The following is a 21,020-nucleotide window of genomic DNA, read 5'->3' as shown; positions in this document are numbered from 1 at the left end:
TTTTCTTTTTAAACTCAGACTTAGGTCTGTTTAACAATTAAACTGAATTGATGGCAGCCACATAGCAGAGAATAGCATTAGAATACAGTAAGTTGTGGGACTGTAGGAGACTTTTAAAGTTAAAGGTTCAGATGTATACAGTTTAAAAATTTCAGTAGTTCTATAAGCTTTTAAAAATGAAAACAGCAGTTCCCTACCAGCTTGTTTGAACCCCTTTTCCCACAGTGTAGGCAAACGCAGTAATTTAAACTCTTGCAGCTGTTCATTTTGCTGTTGTCTCCCATATGTCCACATAATCTCCTGTTGCTAGTTTTTTGTTGTTGTTGTTGTTGTTTTTAAGGCAGTGCTGTTTGCTGATGTGTCAATTTGGATAAGAATTTAGCCTTTTTATTTCTTTGAGCGGGAGAGTAATGCCTTCTCATCCCTCTCAGTTTGAGCCTGTAAACATTGTTTACGGGTGTGTCATGCGTATCTGGTTATTTTCATCTGGCTCCTTTGTCCCTCCCTGGAACTGATGGTCACCTGGTGTCTTTCATTAGGTGTCTGTGATTTTGCCATTAAACACCCAGGGTCCCACCAGCTGTGGGGATGTCCTCTGAGGGCATTTCTGTACATGGCTGTTCTGGTGTCTGCTGTGCTCAGAGGACCCCTTTGGAGACCTGTGCCCAGGCTTTCCTTACTCATCTTCCGGGTTGTGTGTCCAGGCTGGCAGCACCTGTCCTCCTTCCATCCCAACTTTTTGTACAGTTGGCACATTGACAGGATGGTCATACACTTTCTTATTAGGAATATTGATGGGTCCCTTAGAGGATAACTGTATTTTCTTTCCACTTGTGAATTCACTGAGTTTAAGTTTTTACTTCCTCAAACACCATCCCCTTTTTTCCTGTCTTTCTTTTGTGAATAAGTTTATCATGCGGAACTGTAACTTTCAATTGAGCAGGAATTGTCTTAACTTCCTTCTTCCCACCCTGCCCTGCTGCTAGGCTGTCTTTCAGATTAGGTTGCTGAAGAGCCATGCCTTCCTGTGATAGCCTTTTTAAAGGCTCAGTCAGATACTCCTTCTTCTAGGGGCGCATTGGAATGTAGTGATTCAATCAGCTAACTTCCTAACTTGTTTTCTCAGCTGATGAGTGACCCTTGATGGAGATTTTGTACCTGGCTCCCACAGTTGTGTCTTTGTCTGAAAGCTGTTGTTTTTGTTTGTTTGTTTGTTTATTTTGTCTTTTGAGACAAGAGTGTTGCCCTGTGCTGCCCAGGCTGGTCTTGAACTTTGGGTCTTGGACCATCCTCCTGTCTGAGTCTCCCCAAGCAGCTGGGACTACAGACTAATGTCATTGAACCCAGTCTGAAAGCATATTTTCTCATTTATCACAGAAAACTATCAGATACACAGAACAGTGCAGAGACCATTATAACGAATGCCCAAAATACCCACCACCTAGATCCATCAGTTTCATTTTGCCCTCTTGCCTTTATCTTTATAAGGATGGATGTGCATGTGTGCATTTTTTTTTTCCTTTTCCTTTTTCTGTTGAACTAATTTAGAATTGTATGTAGTCTTTGTGGCTCTTTTCCTGTGGCCTTCAGAATGCCCCTTATGTAACAGCAAGGACATTTTTCTGCATGATCCTTGTTACACTTAGAAATAATAATTCTGTAATTTTATTTAATAGTGCATGCCATACTTAGAAATAGTAATCCCCTAATTTCATTTAATAGTACGTATTCAAATTACCCCAGTTATATCATTTTTAAAAATATTTGGAATCGGGATCTACTGAATGTTACATGTTGGCTTTATTTTGTATGTCTCATTGTTTGTTTGTTTGTTTGTTTCTTTGTGTGTGTGTGTGGTACCAGGGATCAAACTCAGGACCTTGCACTTTCGAGGCAAGTGGCGGCACCATTGAGCTTAATCCCCAGTCCCAACTGTTTCTTAATCTGTAACACTCTGCCTAACCATTATTTTAGTATTTTTTTACTTTAAGAAGTTTTTGCTAGGAACAGTTTATTTTTTGGTTTTTTGAACAGGGTCTTGCAGTGTAGTTCAGACTTTCCCTTGCCCTCATCTCCACAGCTCCTTTCTTTTGGGATAGCATTGTCCCACCCTGAGCTGAGCCCTGCTTACTTGCCAAGGCTGCGTAAATGTTGCTGTGTTGGTAGTCTGTTTTCTTGAGACTTTCCTCTGAGGTCGGGCACCTGTGGAGAGAACTGGATTTTCCCAATTGTTTCTGTGACAGAGCCTCACCCTGTGTTGGTGGCAGACAGCTGGTGTAATGCTCTCATGGCCACACCAAGTGACAGTGTCCCTGCCTTGCACTGTGCTTTTTTCCTCTGAGCGAGCCAATCGCTTAGGGTTATGACTGTCATGGGCCACCTTCTGGGAGTGTCAGTGCATGGCAGGGACTTGAAGGCTACCGTGTTGCCTTTTTCTTTATAATTAAAGAAAATGTTTTGCAGCCTTGTAGTTTCATGGCATGCAGTAAAGCATATATAAAGTTTTAATTTGTTTCACCATGTGAAATCATCACTTTCCCCTTTTAAAGACTAGGTAGGAGATGGATAGCCTTAGAAAAAAGGCCAGTGTTAGTGTCCCATCAGTGTAATTGACTTTCTCAGAGAAAATGCTTATCTTGGTTAAATAATTTTGAAAGTTTCAGTCCATGGTCAGTTGACCCTGTCACTTTCGGTGAGGAAGCACATCATGGCATAGGTGGATGGTAGAGCTTCCCCTCAAAGCTGGGGAATGAAAGAGAGGAGAAGAGGTCCAGGGTCTTGCCCAGGGAACTCAAAGACTTCACCTTGTTTTTTTTGTTTTGTTTTTTTTCCTTCGGTACCAGGGATTGAACTTGGGTTCTTGTGCTTGTGAGGCAGGCAGTGGAACCACTGAGCTGAAACCCTGGCTGAAGACTTCACCTCTTAAAGTTTCCATCACCTCCTAATAGCACTGGGAGGACACTCAGTAGGGACCCTTGGGTATTCTTGACTTTGAACTTGCTTTTCCAACTTCTAACAGGAAATCTGTGTTGGGCCAGGGATTTAGTTCAGTGGTTCTGCCACCTGCTTCGAAAGCGCAAGAAAGTGCGAGATTCCGAGTTCGGTCCCTGGTATCAAAAAAAAAAAAAAAAAAAGACGTAAGCATTTTTAATGACAAATTGAACACTAAGAAGGCCATACCAATTTATACTCTAGCAGTATAGATAGGTGTTTTATTTCCTGTGTTTTTGTGACCTTATGCTCTGGAACTTTCTCCTCCATCCTAAAACCTAACCCTACTGCAGTTGCACATAGAGCTAACAAATGGAGGCAGGTCTCAGTGGTGTCACATCTTAACCATGTTATTCATGAGCTGACATGCGTCTGGCTCCTCCCCGAACGGTCATCCTTCCCCATGCCTGACATGGGCTAGGGTGAACATGGGCCATTGCCTTCTGTTCCAGGTTACACTCCTGGCACACCTTACAAAGTGTCCTGCTCCCCCACCAGTGGGGCTGTGCCGCCATACTCCTCCTCCCCCAACCCCTACCAGACCGCTGTGTACCCTGTGCGAAGTGCCTACCCTCAGCAGAGCCCGTATGCACAGGTATGCTTGGGCACACCCTGCGCTGTGGGAAGGGTCGGTTCCATCAGGTCTCAATGGCTGTGGCACCCTGTGGCAGTTGTCTCTGTTCTCCCCACAGCAAGGTACCTACTACACACAGCCACTGTATGCAGCACCCCCTCATGTCATCCACCACACCACGGTGGTGCAGCCCAACGGCATGCCGGCAACAGTGTATCCTGCTCCCATCCCTCCTCCGAGAGGTAGTGGTGTCACCATGGGCATGGTTGCTGGAACCACCATGGCCATGTCGGCAGGTGAGTCTGTTCCTGTGTGTCTCTTCGGGGGATGCTGGAGAGTGGGGTGAAGTGAGGGAGAGCCTTTGAATATTGATTGACCTTTGGCTCTAGTGTTTTATGGCTACGCTTAGTTTAGGGGATAAGAAGTAGCAAAATTTTATCTTTTCCTTCTTTCCCTTCCCTGTTTCTTTCCAGTTAACAAACTGTGAACCAAGTGACCTCCCTTGTGCAGCGTAACTGGATTAGCACATTGACTTTGATGGAATTGACTTGTTGGTAGGCTATTGTGCAGTAGTTCAGGCTGAACCTCTTGAATTTCCCTTAGCATGAGCTGTCTTTTTAGGTCAAGCTGCATTAATATGCATGTTTCCATAAATCTAGGAAAGCTGGTCTTGTGTTAACAGAAGTAAAAGTGGCTTGTAGAAGAAATCCTTTGGTATTTATCTACTTTACTTTCCCAGGCTTCTTGTATAACAGGAAAGTAAAATCCATGGGGAAGTAAGACTCTTGGCCAGGGTTAGCATGTCTCGTGGACATAAGGAATCCCTGGGCTTGATCTTATAATGTCTGGGGATTGGCTTGTTTTACAGGTGGGGACCACACAAGACACACTTTGCCCTTCCCATCTTAACCATTTCCTAGTGTACAGTTCTCTAGTGTGGTATATTCACAGTGCTTTTCCTTTTGCAAATCTGAAACTACTTTACCTATTAAACAAAAGTTCCCTTTTCTGCTGCCCTCTATATCTGGCATTTCATTTTGTGTTTATGAATTTGACAGCTGTTAAATACCTCATATCAGCGGAATCACAGTATTTTTTTGTCACTGGCTTTTTTTTTTTGTACCAGAGATTGAACTCAGATCCTTGGGCTTGCAAAGCAGGCAGCAGAACCACTGAGCTAAATCCTGGGGCCCTGTCACTGGCCTTTTACCTTTAACACTTAGCATTGTGCCCTCACATTTAAGCTGTGTTGTAGCATGTATCAAAATTTCTTTGCTGTTTTAAGATTAACAACATTATTTTAAAATTTTTGTAGTTTATCATCTGACTCATAAAAATATGGTGCATATTCTATGAAGGTGAGGCACAGAACCTTTTACAAATATGTTATCAATAGTAGCCCCCTGGGTTGGTCATTTTTACACTCCTCAGGAGAATCGAATCAGAGTTCTGCCCATGCTCTTGGTCTGGACCATCCCCCTTCTTTGTGCCTTCCCCTGGACAAAGAGGCTAGGTACCGTATCTCATCTCAGAGGCAGTGGAGCTGTGTGCAGACGTTGGCCATGCAGTATGTATGCCTACCTTGTATGCCATATGCTGCTCTTTCTTTCAGGTACCCTGTTGACGGCTCACTCCCCAACTCCAGTCGCCCCTCACCCAGTCACTGTGCCCACATACCGGGCTCCAGGAACACCCACTTACAGCTATGTGCCCCCTCAGTGGTGATCACCCTGCAGACAAATGTAAGTGGCCACGAAGTCTGATGAGGCTCTGGCAAAAGTGTGTTTCTGTAAGACTGGCAGACCTATAAGCAGCAATAGGAAAATGTACCCTTGAGCTAAAAACAGTGTAGTGTTTTATGCTTTTGTTTTTATTGGGACTTCACAAAGCGGAAGGAAATTATGAGTATTTGTTTAGAGACAGGGTCTATTTAGTTAAGACTGGCTTGAACACACTTGTAGCCTATGCTGGCCTCAAACTCACGGCACTCCTGCCCCAGCCTCCAGAGTGATGTGATCACAGGCATGTGCCACCACGCCTTGCTGGTGTATATACTTCTATGTACCTTGATCCTTGGAGTGTGCTTGTCCCCGTTCCCACCTGCGGAAAAGAGGGAAACTGGTCTCTATGTGGTGGGTGGGTACCAGATTCGGCTGCTTTGCCCATGGTGTCCCTCTGGCATCCCTGGACCTTGGTGTGGCGTTTTCTGAGCAGCATTCCAGAAAGGCTCTGTGTGACTGTGTGTCTGTTCTCCCCCAGGTTTGAGGATGGAGCTGTGCAGTCACATCAAGGTTCCACAGCTGGTGCTGCAGGCCTTGTGCCTCCAACCAAGACTTTCTTCTTAATGCTCTCGACACTTAGCTAAACACAACTATGTTCCAGCCCAGCAGGTCCCAGCGCCGTTAGTTTCCAACTAACTGTGGGTTGGTCTTAAATCCTGTTTTGTGGTCTGCCTGGCAATTTTTTAGCTAACTGTAATGATAAGAAGGGAGTATTAATCTATTCTGAATCATATCTAGTTGAATGCATGTTAAAAAAACAAACACAAAAACCAAGCTTGCTCAATCTACCTGCAGTGACTGATGCAAAACCATCATATGCAAAACCCAAAGGAATGGAAAATGTATTTTACAACTTGTATCCCTAATGCACTGTTGTAATGTATGCAGTCTTAACGTTAATAAGTGTTAAAGTGAATTCTTCATAGAGCATCTGAATTACCTTAGATGATTCTTCAGCCTTCTGGGGTTGATGGTGGGTAGCCAGTTAGGGACTTGGACTTTTAGTTTTCATTGGCCTGTTTCTTTGACACTGACTGTACCAGGGAGCTACAGGAATGAGGAGAGAGTAAGGAGGCCACAGTAGCTGAGGAGTAGCCAGTCACAGGGTGTTGCCTTTTTCTGTTCATCCTTAGAGGGGTCAGGGGAACAGGGACATACTTAAAGATCATCCTGAAACAGAGCCATTTGGCCAGGACAGTTAGGGGCGAGGGTGGTCTGCATATCAACAATTTTCTCTGCATATCTCATAAAGAAGGATCATTTTTCTATATCTTTATTAGAAAAATACTGTGTAGAACTAGTTTATTTTCCTGGAATGGAAGGTATGTGAAAGAAAAACAGCCCCATTTGGAGCAGGTATTGTCCTTTCCTTTAGGTTAGAAAGTCATTCCATATTTTCTTTAGCCTGAGAAATGTTTGAGTCAGTTAAAAACACTTAGCTATTGCTGTTTCTCTCATAAAGAAGGGCAAAAATTTCAGCTGTGTGTTGTGGAGAATGTTGTATACTTACGAATGCTTAAAAGGGAACAGAGTTGTTTTAAACGCCTCACAGGTATCTAGAGAGGCAAGGTCTTGACTAGGTCTGCAGATATAAAGAGGTAGCTTGTGCTGGGTGGTCTATATGATGATAACTTGCCTCCTGTCTGACTCCGGGACTTCTAGGGTGAGGAGCACAGGGCTGAATCTGAGGTGTGAGAGTCTTCTGCCAGCTATCCTTGAGCTGAAGGCACTCAATGCCGAGAATGTGCAGTCAGGACAAAGGGCCTGGTAGCAGTGGAATGCATTTGCCCACCCACTGGCATCTATTATGGAAGAGATTTTGAGTTTAAAATATGAATATTGTACATAAGAAATGAAGAGTTGTTTTTTGTCTCATTTTTCCTAATAAGCTGACTTTGAGTGACAGGAATGGCTGGCTGTTCTCAGTGAGGCTCAGAGGGTAGAGGCAGAAAGAACTGTTCCTTTTCAGGGCCTTGTCAGGTGGGGTGGGGTGCATCTTTTTTCCCCACCCGAGTGTTGGTGAAGTGCCGTGGTCTTCAGTTGGGAGGGGATTCTGTGCTGCTTCTGTCTCTGGCAGCTCAGTCAGGGCCCTGGTGCTGAGTTGGGGTTTGCTCCATTAGCAGTTAGCCTGGCTGGCAGGTGGAACACCTGACCACTGAGCCTTTGGTAATCTTATTTTTTATAGTAAATATTTGTCATGATTTTCTTTTTTCACATTTTATAAGTTTGGGAATATTTTTGCATGGCTCATTGTAAACAAAAGTTTCCTTGTTCCTAGTGTCCATTAACATAGAATGTTTACTGATAAATACTTTAAATTGCTTCCTGAGCACTTATACCCCCCCATGTGTGTGTCATTATGTGTGTGTCATTATGTGTGTGTGTGTGTGTGTGCGCGCGTGCGCGTGTGCGCGTACACATGGTGTCATTTACCCTCGGCATACCATTGTGTTCATTTCTGCAAGTCGTGTTGGTAATTCCATCTGGGTAGTGGATGGTTTACAATATTGGTAGCTTCCAAGGGTCCCAGGGACTCAACTGACTGGCAGAGAAGGCATTTTCCCAGTTGAGTGATGATATATGAGAACATGATTTTCGTGTATGCTTTCTAAAAGCCCACACAAAAATAGAAACGTACCTATGAGGGGTGGTATTATTCCAATCAGGAGGAAGTTCTAGGTTCCATGGGCTGTCTCCAGGCCTGTGTGAGACTGGCACACACAGGGTGAGTGTTCTCTTAAATGCTGAGTTGGAGAAAGTTTTGCATCTCCTGACCTCCATTTTTATCAGCTGTATGAACACTTTCTTCTCTATAATTAAATTTTTTCCCTTTTGTAAGGTTGAATTGAGAGACTATCAGATACTTCTACATTGTGGAGATTTTTCCAATTTTGAAACTATCAGGGCATCAGGTATCAGATCTATGAAAGGTAGATAATACCAGATAAGAATCTAGTCTTAACTAATAGTAATAAAACTGTCATAGGTGCATTCCGTTCTAGTAAAGTTAGTTAAAGAAATAGTACTTGGGTCAGTCATCTGTTACAAAGCTGCATAGTTTGTTATCCCAAGCACATTGTGGAACATTCCAAGGACTTTTGCTCTTTTTAAATGTGTGACATTTCTGATTTGAGAGATCTTCGATTGAATTGTTCTCTGAGAAGTTGAAAGGGGCAAGCAAATGATCTGGATCGTGTAGCTGCGGGCAGGCATCATCATGGATCTTTAAAACCTTTTTTAAATTCTGTACCTTCTCCCCTGAGGCTTGGGAGTTGTCTTCTTCAGCTATGTAGCAGCTGCTCCTCTCAGCCGATAGAAATGTAGTTGGAGCTGGTTGGAGGCTGAGTGAATGTTGTAAAGTCAGCCCATGTGCTCCCTGACTCAGAAGTGAGGCCACCCTCAGAGCCAGGGCCAGTCATGGTCACGTGCAGGGAAGTGCTTCCAGAACCTTTCATGTATGCTATGAACCATCTTCTAAGACCGTTCTTGTATGCTGATGGCCTACCAGTTGCTATTCTGTGAAATCCTTTCCTGAGTGCTATGCAAATGTATTTTTAGGTGGCAGGGACATGGGCTAGGCTTCAGGCTGCTGAGTGTCTAGGCACCTGGTGCGTGGCTCCATCTGGTGGTGTCATCCTGCTGTGACAGGCAGCTAGGAAGTAAGTTACAAGTGTTCTTGGAAGACATGCCAATAAGAGGACATACATTCTTAGGCAGTTTGGAATGCACTGACATCCAGCAGCAGTGTCCTTGTGGGAGCTTTCGTGATCCAGTTGTATAAATATTGGGCTGCTTTGCAAAGGAAATCCAGACTTCACCTATCTTTTTTGAACATTTAGATACAGTATTACTGTGACCAATTGGGCCACCTTCTCTCATCTGGCAGCTGACAGTTGGCTGTTCCACTTGTAGTTGGCCTGGCACTGCCTGGGCAGCATGGGACCTCCCCTGGGTGCGACAGCAGGTGGGGCAGCCACTGGTCCTTCTCTCTGGTGCTTTCTAAGGGGGTCTGGTAGGAATGTGGTTGGCTTAAGGAGGGTACACCTCCCAGATCTGTGTGTGTTTCAGCTGCTTACTGTTTGCCTTAGCTTCTGGAAGGCTGGCAGACTCCTGAGTGCACTGCAGGTGGGGATGTGAGGTCTCGGCATAAGCTTGGACGTTGATCTTGCCTGTCTGAAGTGTTGTCTTGTCTTCCTGGCTCTGAGTTCATTTGAAGAATGGAAAACCTGTGGGGTAACCTTGCTTTAGTCACAGTTTAGTCCCTTGGGACAATGAGACAGAGGAGCAGAATCTATCCAGAGAGCTCGTATGCACTTCAGGAGACTGGGCTGTCCCAGGTGAGCACAGCAGGCAGCCCCTGGGCAGGGTGGACTGTGGGCCCTGATGCAGGCTGGTGGGCAGTAACAGATGAGTGGGCCAGATCAGAGACTACTCCTGGTGGGTTGTGGTGATGGCATCTTGGAGGAAAGGGCCCAAGGAGCCTCATGGGCTGTGACAGGATAGAAAATGGGTCCCTTTTTTTTTTTTTTTTATGATTTTTAAATACTGTTTTTTACACTGTTCTCTTGGTACTTTTTTAAAGCTTAAGTCGGCATTGTCTTCCAGTGTTCAAGGCACCCTCGCCTCTGCATTGAACTCACATGTCAATATAAAGGAATGGACCATCCATGCTGAGCCAGTTCAATTAGGTGTAAATTCATACTATTTTAATTTTTTATGCAATCTGATGAGTGGATGAGCTCAGATTTAAAATTCTTAAAGGCACGTTTATTGTAATGAATTGTTATGTATTAATACTGCAGTTTTCAATAAAGATTGACTTGTGTTGCATACTTTGTTTTGCATGGTTGTTTCATTGAGTTTTGCCCAGATACAGTGTAGTTTGACTGGTAGGTATGGCAGCTTCTCACACGTTAGGAAATTGCCAGAGGTTGGTCGGGGTGCTGTGCAGGCAGTGGAGTGTATGTGTGGGGTAAGGGGCTGTGTGTCCCTGTGGAAGACAGAGGGAAGCGGCCTCAGGCTTCTCTCCTGGCTTTTGGGGCCGGGGTCTTCCCATTCAGCAGGGATGATGCTGAGCCCCAGAAAGTCCCAGCAGAATGCACCAGGAGCAGTAAGGAAGGGAAGCAGCCTGGAGGCCCTGGGGACCAGGGCAGAGAGGAATGGCGTCAGCTGCGCCTCATTCCTAGCCAGCTCTGGGGGTTGCAGTCCTTATTCCCTTGCTTCTAGGCCCATTCCTCCCCTGGGTGGCAGGCAAGCAAAGCTGGGTTGTGTATGTGGAAGAAAATGCACAGACACACACACACCAACAAAGAGGCTGGCAGCCAGGTTACTTTTCACAAGTTTCTTTATGAAATTAATGTGGTTTCTGGCTTGGAGAAGGTATAGTGCAAGAGTGACCGTCTCTGCTGCTGAGTCCTGTGGGCTCCATGCCAACGCGTGGGCTGCAGCCCCCACATCCCCACAGGATGTGGGTGCCTCATGACGCCTGCCACCTGGGCTGGGTGGGTCAATCCTGGGTCCTGGGCCAAGAATTCAGTCCTTATGGCTTCTCACGCTCACTAGGATAAGGCTTTCTGTGTCACTAACAATTATTTTTCTCTGTCTAGAAAAAAAATACAACAAAATCCAAACAAAACAAACCACGTGATTCTGCAGCCACCTTACAGCTACAGGTGGACTGGTCACAAAACATGAACATCCATATGTGGCTGTTTGGTTTTGTTCTCACAACACACACCCAACATCACAAATGAAGAGGTATCCAGCAGCCAGCAGCGTTTAGAGGGACTAGGAGGCAGAAGGGCAGCTCTGGGCCAGACATTTTGGGCACAGAATTCCTGCTTCCTGCCTTCTGAGGTTGCAAGTGGCCTGGCCCGGCCCACTGGGTTGTGGGCCTATAAGAACTGGAGGGCAGAGGGGCACACAATCTGGCTTTGCAGGAGGCTGGTGGCCATAGGGCAAGCTTCTCCTGCCCAGAGATAGGCTTAGGGATGATTAGATTTCTGGAGTCTGGAGTAGCCAGCAACTTCTGCATGGCAGCCCTGCCGATGGTCTGAGCTATGCCTCCCTGGCTCCAGAGTGCAGGTGGAGCCGGAGAGGTGGTAGGCAGGCTGCAGGAGGTGCTGCTCGTGCGGGAGCCCTGCATCTACCTCCCAGCTGGTCTCTTCACTGCACCAGCAGCAGGGATGAAATCCAGAAGTGAACAACTGGCAACTCCTTTGCTTAGCCCTGCTCGCTTCCAGTTTGCAAATCAGGCAGAGAATGGCCAGGTGGAGCGGGCCTTGGGGAGGCAAAGCTTGGGGCTGTGGGCGAAGAGATCCACAAAGTGCTGTCAGGTGAGTGCTGGTTCATTTGCGGAAGGGTGCTAGTCTGCTAATGCTGTGCCAGAAGGTGGATGGTTTCCGTCGGGGCTCTGCCAGGACCAAGACCTGCTGTTGGGGCCGGCTGACAGGCACTGTTGGGTGCTTCTGGCGTGTCAGGTAGCAGGGCCTGCTAACAGCTGGGGAGGGAGAAACAGCAGTCATGGGTGTCCACCGGCACAGGGTAGAGGTCCCCATGGCAGGGCTCTGCAGGGATACCCCTGCCCCCATTTGTGGCGATTTTGCTGCACAGCACTTGTTTCCCCGGGGACTGACCATACTCTAGAGCCTTCGGCCTGGGCCTGGCTTACTGCGGAGGGGATGGTGAGTGGCTGTGTCCGAGTTATGTGACACTTAGCTCTATCTGTAGAAACAGGATGCACGCCTTCCTAGGCAGCTGTGACAGTGTCAGAGAGCCTGGGGAAGTGAGCACTGGCACTCATGGTGCCATTCTGGGGAGGTCAGAGAGGCCAAGAGCAAGAACAGCTGCAAACTGACCCAGCTTTTATCACTGGTGGCTCCTTATCACCAGCCTTTGGGAACGCACCTGCAGAGGTCATTGGGCACTTCTGAATACGCAGGGGTCTAGTGGTTTTGCTTTACGGGTCGGAGGGGAATGTAATCAGTCCAGAACTGCCCAAGCTGGAACTGCCAGCCGCTTACCTTTGGGCTTCCCTGTGGCCTGCTGTCTGCTGGCATTCAGCATGGCCTGCTTCCTCTGCGGCTCAGTGATGGAGAAGCCTGGGGAGACGGCACACACGAGATCCCCTTCGTCCTTCCCTGTCCACACGCCTCCGTAGGCGGTGTGCTTTGTGGGCCCAGTTGTGGTCCTCCCACAATGCTGGACCATTTCCCAGCCTGCTTAATCCGCCTGCTTTGCCACGATGGAGGCTGGAGCCCTTTGAGACGCCCCGCATGACCTCCATCTCGGCTCAGCCCCATGCACCCCCCCCACTTGGCCAGCATCTTATCTTTTTCTCTGTGCTGCAGTGGAGGATGTCCCTAGTCACAGGCTGTCCTGGTCACTGCTGAGTATGTCAGGGCGTATAACAGGAGAAAGGCACTGGGGAGAGGCCTGCTTACATGGGGCAGGGAGTGTTCTGGAAGCTGGTACCTACCTCCCAGGGCTTGAGCTGCCTGGTGAGGGTTTCCCAAGCTCTGAGCAATGTTCTGGGAGTGTCTGTGGGAGCCTGTGGTCCCCACCCTAGCCAGCAGACTATGTCCTGGAGGTGAAGGCTGAGGATGGCAGTGTCTGTGCTTACTGGTAGGACCAAGAGGCTCTTGGGGCCTCACCTAGCTTGCAGGCTTGGGTCTGAGATGCACTCATTATTTCTCAATGGTCCTGACGCCCTAACAGCCTGGCAGCCTGGCAGGAGGACTGGGTGGGCCAGAGCGGGGCAAGGTCTCGCACCTGTCTCCTGGTCCAGCTGCACCTGCTCCCTCTCCCTGGCGAAGGCCTTCAGCCAGCGCTGCTTCTGCTCAGGCTTCCTGGCACACAGTAGATGGCTGTCTCCTGAGATGCCACAGTGCAGCCGGAAGGCATTCTTGATGTTCACATGGAGGTCTCGGTCCTTCCCATCCTCTAAGTCCACCACCTCCAGGCCATCCATGTCCAGCCTGCCCTTGTAGTATAGCACGTCTCGGCGGAGTAGGTCCTGCCAGATGCCATCCTGAGCCGTGGCTCGTATCTGCTGCCCGTGTCCTGGGCCCACCACCCTCTGCCCAGCCCCTTCCCCAGTCATCAGGTGCTGACCCTGGTGTAGCCCAGGACGCCAGCTGCTTACTGGTTGGGAGCCACCCTGTCTTTGAGTTGTGTGTGGTCTGGTGGGGTGACAGCCGTGAAACTAAGGCAGCACCAGACACATCACAGCAGAGAAGAGTGCAGTGGACAAGGAGGGCTTCTGGTAATGGGGGTCCTCTGGGCCATATTTGAAAGAGAAGCAGAAGCTACAAGCTACAGGAAGATGAGAAGGGAAGCACAGACTTCCAGGGGAGGTGGTGACTTCAGAAGCAGGCAGGGGATAGTTCAAGAATGAGGGTATCTTCAGCTAGGCTGGGCACACCCCACAGAGTTACCCTCACCTCATCCCAGACCTGAGGGCTCCCGGGGGTGGCTGTGTAGGGTCTGTCAGGCTCCTTCACTTTGGGCAGTGGTCCCCATCCCTGAGCTTCAGTCCCTCCACCTGCTTTAAATGGAACTGACCCAGCAGGTCAGTGACTGGTACCTTCTTACAGTAGATGAGCTGGTGGTCGAAGAGAAAAAACATTCTCTGCTGGCTCTTGGCTTGAGGCTGTGTGACACGAGTCAGCTCCCCCGAGTAGATGAGTTCCGAGCTCCTAACCAAGAGATCTTCCCCCTGAGGGACCCCAAGGAAAGTCATGAGCTGGGCACACCCAACCTCGGGCTCGCCACTCTGCCTTCACTGTGGTGGGCTGAGTAGGGCCTTCCCCTGCAGGCAATCTTCCTCGACTGAGCCCAGTGGAAGGGACGCTCTGGAAGCCCAGGAAGTCCTCTGGGTCCTGACGGGGGAAGAGAGACCAGTGGGTTTGCCCGGGTTTGGCCGGCCTTTTAAACTGGGCCTGCTGTAGTCGGGCTCAAGAGCTGTGGCTCTTGAATGTGGAAATGTGTCCACTCTGTACTGAGATGCAGTCCTAGGGTAAAATACACACTGACTTTGAAGATTTAGTGTGAAACAGTATAAAGTATCTCATGAATCACATTTTATGCTGACTACAAGTTCAAATGATTGGATATATTATTGAGTCAAAACATCATTAATAGTCACTTTCACTTGTTTCTTCCTTTGTTAAGACAGTGCTAGAAGTATAGAAATCTGTATGTTGCTCACATGATCTTTTGACTGGACATTGCTGCCCTAAAAGTTCACCTCTGGAGCCTAATAGAGGTCTTAAGGAGAGCCCCCCTCAGCTTAAATATATTTTAGGACCTGAGTTCCACCATCAGAACTTCAAAGTTTCAGACTAAGCTCTCTACCCGGGGCCACTGGCAGCCGTCCAGTTGGGATGACTGAGCTCATACAGGTCATCTCACCCTGGGCTGGGCCTCAGAACCAGTAGACCACACTGTCAAGTCCCAACCCAGGGATGCCAATTCATTGTCCAGGGTCCAGCCCTTGTGTTTTTATGTGCTCTGTGGCTGACTGTGATTGATTTTCAGGTAATTACCTTTCATGATAATCTTACACAGTACTTGAGAGTGGCACCATGTGGGTAGGGAGCCTCACAAGGAGGCATATTGGTAGGTGGTAGAGAGGCAGAGTCCCCTGTCCCTGGAGAACAGGAATGTCTCAAGCCTTGGTGTTGCAAAGATACACAGGGAATGGACAAGCCAGATAAACAGAGCCAGGAGGCAGTCCATTTTTGCTTATGCTGTTGGGCAAGGAACCCTAGTGTTGGGAGTCCCAGAAATTGACTGAATCCCAGGGATAGAGCTTGTCCCCCGAGGGCAGAGGAACAGACTGATGCTTCAGAAAAACATCCTTCCTTGTTGGGGGATGGATGGTAGCTGGTGGGGGAGAATATCAAATCTCACACAGGCCAGAAGGCCACCAGTGCTCAAGTCTGGCTCTGGGAGGTAGCACCAAAGTCCCTGTACCTGCACATAAGAACCTGCTTTTTCACCATGAATGCCCACTAGTTCCCAGGAGCCTGGCTCCCTGCTTCTCCCTCCTAGACTTTTCAGAGGTAGGCCAGGATCTCACAGTATTTTCTGGGTTCTGAGACCCTCACCTCCCAGTCCTCTATGGAGCTCTGCCAGTGAGCAATCTTGTCGATGTTTTCAAGTCTCCGTTTCCGTTCGTTGATGAGCTGAGCCACATTCTTCATGGCATGCAAGGCAGCTTCAACATCCTTAAAGTCCCTGGGCAGAACAGAGATGGAAGGGTGCAGTAGTCTGGTGAGTCGAGTTGTCGGTGTCTCCTGAAGCCTGCCTGGTGGGGCTCCCTCTGGGGCTCTGCCTCTTGACCAGAAATACCAGGCACAGCACAGAACTCTAACCTATTGCTGTCTCCCCATTACAGTGGCAGCTTGAGGGTGGGGCCCTGTGCCTACAGTAGTACTTGGAACACTGCAGGTGCTCAAAAGCTGGTTAGAGTTGCACAGGGCCCCAGCATCTCATACCTGTGTTGGGGGTGTGTGTACTTAAGCAGCTCGGCCAACTGCAGGGGGTACTTGCAGATCTTCTGTACTGGTGTCAGCAGGAAGCCGTCCAGAGAGATGTCAATCATCTTCTGCAGCAGCCTGCAGGCCTCAAAGAAGTACACGTACTTGCTGAGTTTGGTGAGCCTCGAGAGCTCCACGCAGGCGTTGGGGTGGTTGTTGCAGTATTCGGAGTAAATCTGGAAGTCTGCTTGCTGGGTGGTAGAGGAAAAGTTTGGGTTAGGGTGGATGTCTCCTGCTTCCCAAGCAAAACTGGCAGCCATCTGGGAGAGCCAAGGCCTCTGTATTCCCTTCAGGAGCCAGGCTGTGTACCTACTTGGTGATGGGGCATGAGCTACGTCGAGTCACCCACAGACGGGAAAACCTGTGAGGACACGTATGCTGTGAGGGCCACCTGTTGCTCCCCGCTTTATCAGTAAGACGCTTAGCAGATATTTGAACTGTATCAGTTTAGGCAGGGCCGTTGAGGCCAGAAAGCATGGTGGTTGGGGCTGGGAGAGACAGGCTTTGCTCAGCTGTCCTTGCTCCGTCAGGCAAGAGTGAAAGGAGTTACAGGTAGAGCAGCCCAGGTGATGGAGGTCGGTGCAGCACCACTTGCATCCAGAGTGGATGCTGGCTGTAAATGCCACACAAATACCAGTTTGCCCACTCTGTAAGGAGCCCTAGAATCTAGTGCAACAGATCCCGGCTCTCAACAGGTGGTCCAGCCCTTATTCCCTCTTCTCTGCCCAGAGCAGATCCCTGGCAGGCTAATCTTTAGACCTGTGCTCCCGAGAGCCTTCCCTGACTCGCTCCCCCCACAGAAGCAGGAGACCCTCCTGAAACTGCTGAGGGCAGCTGAGAAGGCCGATGGTGTGCACAGTTGGGAAGCTTCTGGGAAGAGGGCAGCACGTGGCCGGGATGGAGCAGGGAGCAAAGAGCAAATAAGCAGGGGCTGGGGTGAGTGGGGAAGAGGGCAGGGCCCCAGCACACAGACGGGATTGGCAAGCAGGCTCGGGAGTCCGGGTGGGGAGCGGTGCTCACATGTTCCAGGAAGCAGGCACCCAGCTCACTCAAGTGTGGGCTTTTGCTGTTGAATTTCTGCTCCAGGGCCTTCACGAACGCCTTCTGGCAACGGTAGATGTCCTCGATGTTGCCGAAGATGGTGTGCAACTGCTCTTCACTGAACATGTCCGCGCGTTTTCGGCACTGCCTGATGTAGCCCTGGGGGCGAGGCGTGGTCAGGGCTTGTTGCACCCTGCTCCGCCTGGCTGGGCGGGGCCTCCCCTTACCTCGCAGATGTCTCGCAGGTGCTTGATATAGTCGCGCTCAGTGCTGAGGATCTCATTGATGACATTGGTCCGCATCTGGTCCTTGCTGCTCTGTACCTCAGCTCCACCGTCCTCTGCCTCGCCGTTCTGGGCCTGCGGGGCCTCATCGTCTTCCACAGGCTCGTCTTGGTTCACCCGCAGCTATAGGCAACAGGAGGCCGGTCAGCCCTACAACCTTGCACACTACGGTGGCCGTGCGGGGCCAAGCCTGGGCCACCCAAGGGGAACACGGTGGCCTAGGGTGCAGCTGCATCATGGTGCATACAGGGTGGGCAGTGGGACAGCGCCTTACGCTGCCACTGTTCACAAGCCACCCTGGCCTTGGCAGGCCCCATGCCCCGTTTTCCGTAGACTGCTTATGTTCAACATGGTCCCTGGAGTATGCGCCAGGACTCAGAACCACAGCCTGCTCCTACCGGACCACCTAGGGGCCGTGACGTGACGCTGGGGCATGCTGGCATGGTCTCACTGCTCTCCAACCTCTAAATTCAGGAGAGGGCTTGAGGTGCAGAGGGCAGTTCACCCAAGGGAGCCTGGAACAGGAGGAAAAGCTGAATGCCAGGGCCTGGGCTCTCCCTGCCTGCTGCCCCAGTCTGGCCTTTTGGAAACTGCACTTAAGATTCCTTTCCTGGAGACCAGAGTGCCTTAGGTGGGACCTGCCTGGGTCCCCTCCCTGTGAACACCTCGGTTAATGACTTGACTCGTGTGTGCCTCAGCTTGTGTGAGTCCCGCTGCCTCCCAGAGGTGTGCGGGTATATCCGCTGTTCATGGTATGTGGTACTCTCACATACACCGCTCCACTCCGCAGGTGTAAGCTGCTTGCTTCCCCTAGCCTGAGGGCCCTCCAGGAGGAGGTTGGGTCAGGGGACAGAGGGAAGTGTTGGTGGCCCTGTGGCGCAAGGAAAGCTGTGTCCCAGTTCTGGGACACCCACCCATGCAGCCCAAGGCACCAGGTCCCGCACTGTGGAGAGGGTGAGGTCCATGCCCAGAACCTGGGACTCCAGAACTGATCTGAGCATGGATTTCCCCAGGTGGCTCTTCTTGAGCGTGGGACCATACCCGCACGAAGCTGGCTGGAAACCACCCCTCGCCGTCGGTGACACGGCCCCACCACCACTCTCTGTTGGTGGCATCCATCACTTCGATGACGTCCCCAGCTTTGAAGCCCAGCTCTTGGTCGTCCATGGTGACATGGTCCCAGAGTGCTTCAGCACAGACCACACTGCCATCGCTGATGAGCTGTGGAGAGAGCCACAGCAGGTGGGTCAGTAGGGCACAGTTGTCCTGGGCCCCAGGCTGAGGCCCTCCCTGTGCTCTGTCCCCACCTTCAGCAACCGATGCACTTCACAGAGAGGCTGACAGGCTTCCTCCTAGCCAGCAGCTATTCTGGAGCACAGCTGTGCCCTGGGCACATCAAGACTGTCCAGGGCACAGTGGTGGAGTCTGAAGTGAACTTGATGTAGGATTTTGCCTACCCTTGAGTCCCTCCCTCTGAGCTAGGCCACTCCTTCCTCACTCCTGACTGAGCCCCTTAGCTTCCAAATCTCAGTTCTGATGTCTCCGCTCAAATTACCGATAAACTCCCCTTTGAAGTGGATTGGCTCGAGCCTGCTCCTCACTGCCTCTCAGGCAGCCCTTGCACATGGAGCTCTGTTTCTCATTGGGCTGACAGCTGCTTTCTTGTAATGTAGGCTCCTCCCCTGCTCCAGTGCTTCAGGACAGGAGAAAAGGGGTGGGCTTGGAGTTGCAAATACCCCTCTCTGCTGAGACTGAGTGTGTGTGCGGCCTACCACAGCCACCCGCAGGCGTAGCAGTCAAGCAGCGATCTGTGTGTCACTTGGCAGACACTCCACCGAGTTGCCTCTATGCCTTGTGAGCCCTCTACTCCTAATTTTCCTGGGTGCTCCTAGGGCAGTGTGCATGCGAATCCTCACATTGACACGGGCTGAGAGCAGGGCTGCACTCAGGTGGGACTGCTTGAGCCTCCGTCTCAGACCCACGTGGCAGGGAGAGGGGCCAGGGCTTTCCTCCAAGCAGGTTTGGGAAGCTCAGTCACTGGCTCTTACTCTTTTCTGAGGGTGACAGCTACTCCAAACATGTCTGCATGCCTACACTCATGGTTCGGTGGCTGTTTCAGAAGTCCGCACAGGTACCCAGGCACAGAGCACTGGGATACCCCCAGAAGCAGCAGACCTTGGCCCTCTGTCCTCACTCCCAGCTGTGATGACCTGCAGGTGCTCACACAGTCACACGGATGGATGAACTAGGAGGATTCAGTTTGACCATGTGAGAAGGGCCAGCCTGCTGCACCTGTGGAGCTGACACATCTCCCCCAGCAGGCTGCCATGTGAGACCTTGAAGGACGTGGCTCAAGAGAAAGAAGAAGGTGGGCGTTCCTGGTGGTACGGGTGAGCCAGTGAACAAGCAAGGGACCAGACCCGATACAGGGTCTGTAAGCACAGGCACAGATACGGGGAAGGAAGCCACACTCAGCACAGCAGGGCTGCCCACTGACCCCGGTCCTAGACCGATCCTGCATACACAGCCACACGGAACACCTGCCTCTGACCCGAGTCATCAACAGGTCCCTCCGGCCTGGCGCTCTGCAGCCCTCCCTCTATGGTGCAGCCCCCCAGGGGTGTTTCCCGCAGCTGCTGGGAAGCAGTGGAAGGTGTGGGCCAGGAGGCTGGGCTTCACAGGAACCGGGCTTCTGGGCTCTGTTCTCAGACAAGTTCTCAGGCTGCCTAGCCCAGTCACCTAGAAGCCCTTGAGGTGGAGGTAGGAAGGTGTTGTGTCCTTGTCCTGGAACCATGCGTGGCCAGGAGACACCAAATAGACACATGGCCACTAGCAAGTTCTCCGATATCCCTGTGTCCCCTCCGTGTCTCAGTAGCAGCAACAGCTGCCTGTGACATCACCATGTGATATCAGGAGATAGAGACGCATTCCTAAGACATCAGAAACGGATGCACCTGCACGGCAGCTGGGCGGGCTTCCAGGCAGAGGTTTCTCCTGGTGCTGTCTTGGGTGCAGCTGCTCCTTAAACCAAGAGTCAAGCCCAATAGCCTGAGATGTTTATGGGGGGCAGGTGGGGTGACTGGAGGGACAAGTGCAAGGCTGGGCTGGGATCCTTCCCTTTGTCCACGGCTTTGACCACAGGGGAGGGCAAAGCTGCCAGACTGCCTTGCCCTGTCCCGATGACTGACCATTTCCGCCAGCCCCATGTTGACAGCTCCTTCCTCTCACACGCAGGAGCTCGTGACTCCACCAGCCCAGGAACGCTAGGCTGGCCTCCACGCGGGCTCAGTGTGTTCAGAGGGCTCTGGCTCTAAGGAGGCCGAATAGGGAAAGCGGCTGCGGGCGACATTCCGAGGAGCCTGGACATCGCTCACAGACCTGGCTCGACCCGCACAGGTGCATTCCCAGCCTTGCGTGCCTTGCGCTCACAGGCACACGCACACTTCCCACCCGGCCCCGCATCCTCAGTTACTCTTGGAACTGCGCCATACCCCTTCCCCATGGCACAGAGGGCAGACAGAAGGACCCCGCGCACGTGTGCACCTTGCCCCAGGGGCTCAGGCATGGTGCACCCCAGAGTGAGCATATGGGTGGTGGGAGACCTCCCCGCCCCCCCGCATGCTGTGTGGGCCACGGATGACAGAGGCCGGAGCGCCGGGCCACTCACCCAGCGGCGCGGGCCGACTGCCGGCTCAGCGGAAGGCCAGCAGGAAGATAAGCACGACGTTGATGAGGACTAGCAGCACCAGCACCAAGGAGACCACCGCGCGCTGGGCGCCAGGGGGCAGGTTGCAACGCAGCACAGCGC

At 50.8% G+C, this 21,020-nt stretch overlaps 2 protein-coding genes across 6 annotated transcripts in view; one reads left to right on the top strand and one right to left on the bottom strand.

Moving 5' to 3' along the window:
• Window positions 1-9,712, top strand: part of Fam168b (family with sequence similarity 168 member B) — a 32,653-nt gene extending 22,941 nt beyond the window's left edge. Inside the window, exons 4-7 of one of the 2 annotated variants that reach the window (XM_010603137.3) lie at window positions 3,444-3,586; window positions 3,663-3,861; window positions 5,178-5,307; window positions 5,825-9,712. In XM_010603137.3, the coding sequence (XP_010601439.1) occupies window positions 3,444-3,586; window positions 3,663-3,861; window positions 5,178-5,290 (455 nt within the window). In that variant the 3' untranslated portion in view covers window positions 5,291-5,307; window positions 5,825-9,712. The remainder of the gene's footprint in view (window positions 1-3,443; window positions 3,587-3,662; window positions 3,862-5,177; window positions 5,308-5,824) is intronic. The other variant, XM_010603138.3, reaches the window with a different exon arrangement.
• A 305-nt stretch (window positions 9,713-10,017) lies between these two features.
• The window catches only part of Arhgef4 (Rho guanine nucleotide exchange factor 4), a 124,647-nt gene continuing 113,644 nt past the window's right edge, over window positions 10,018-21,020 (bottom strand). For 2 of the 4 annotated variants that reach the window (XM_010603131.3, XM_033757219.1), the window contains 9 exons: window positions 18,254-18,433; window positions 17,156-17,335; window positions 16,908-17,087; window positions 15,846-16,078; window positions 15,456-15,585; window positions 13,931-14,062; window positions 13,117-13,375; window positions 12,369-12,446; window positions 10,018-11,845 (listed from right to left, as the gene is read on the bottom strand). In XM_010603131.3, coding sequence (XP_010601433.2) covers window positions 11,694-11,845; window positions 12,369-12,446; window positions 13,117-13,375; window positions 13,931-14,062; window positions 15,456-15,585; window positions 15,846-16,078; window positions 16,908-17,087; window positions 17,156-17,335; window positions 18,254-18,433 — 1,524 coding nt within the window. In that variant the 3' untranslated portion in view covers window positions 10,018-11,693. Of the gene's footprint in view, window positions 11,846-12,368; window positions 12,447-13,116; window positions 13,376-13,930; window positions 14,063-15,455; window positions 15,586-15,845; window positions 16,079-16,907; window positions 17,088-17,155; window positions 17,336-18,253; window positions 18,434-20,879; window positions 21,011-21,020 lie in introns of those variants that run through there. The other 2 variants (XM_033757220.1, XM_010603132.3) reach the window with 2 other exon arrangements.

This window comes from Fukomys damarensis, unplaced genomic scaffold (genome assembly GCF_012274545.1).
Source record: "Fukomys damarensis isolate Sample0158 unplaced genomic scaffold, DMR_v1.0_HiC HiC_scaffold_29, whole genome shotgun sequence".
Lineage (NCBI taxonomy): Eukaryota > Metazoa > Chordata > Mammalia > Rodentia > Bathyergidae > Fukomys > Fukomys damarensis.
Note: the sequence above shows the minus strand (reverse complement) of the source record. Positions and strands in the feature narration are given on the sequence as shown.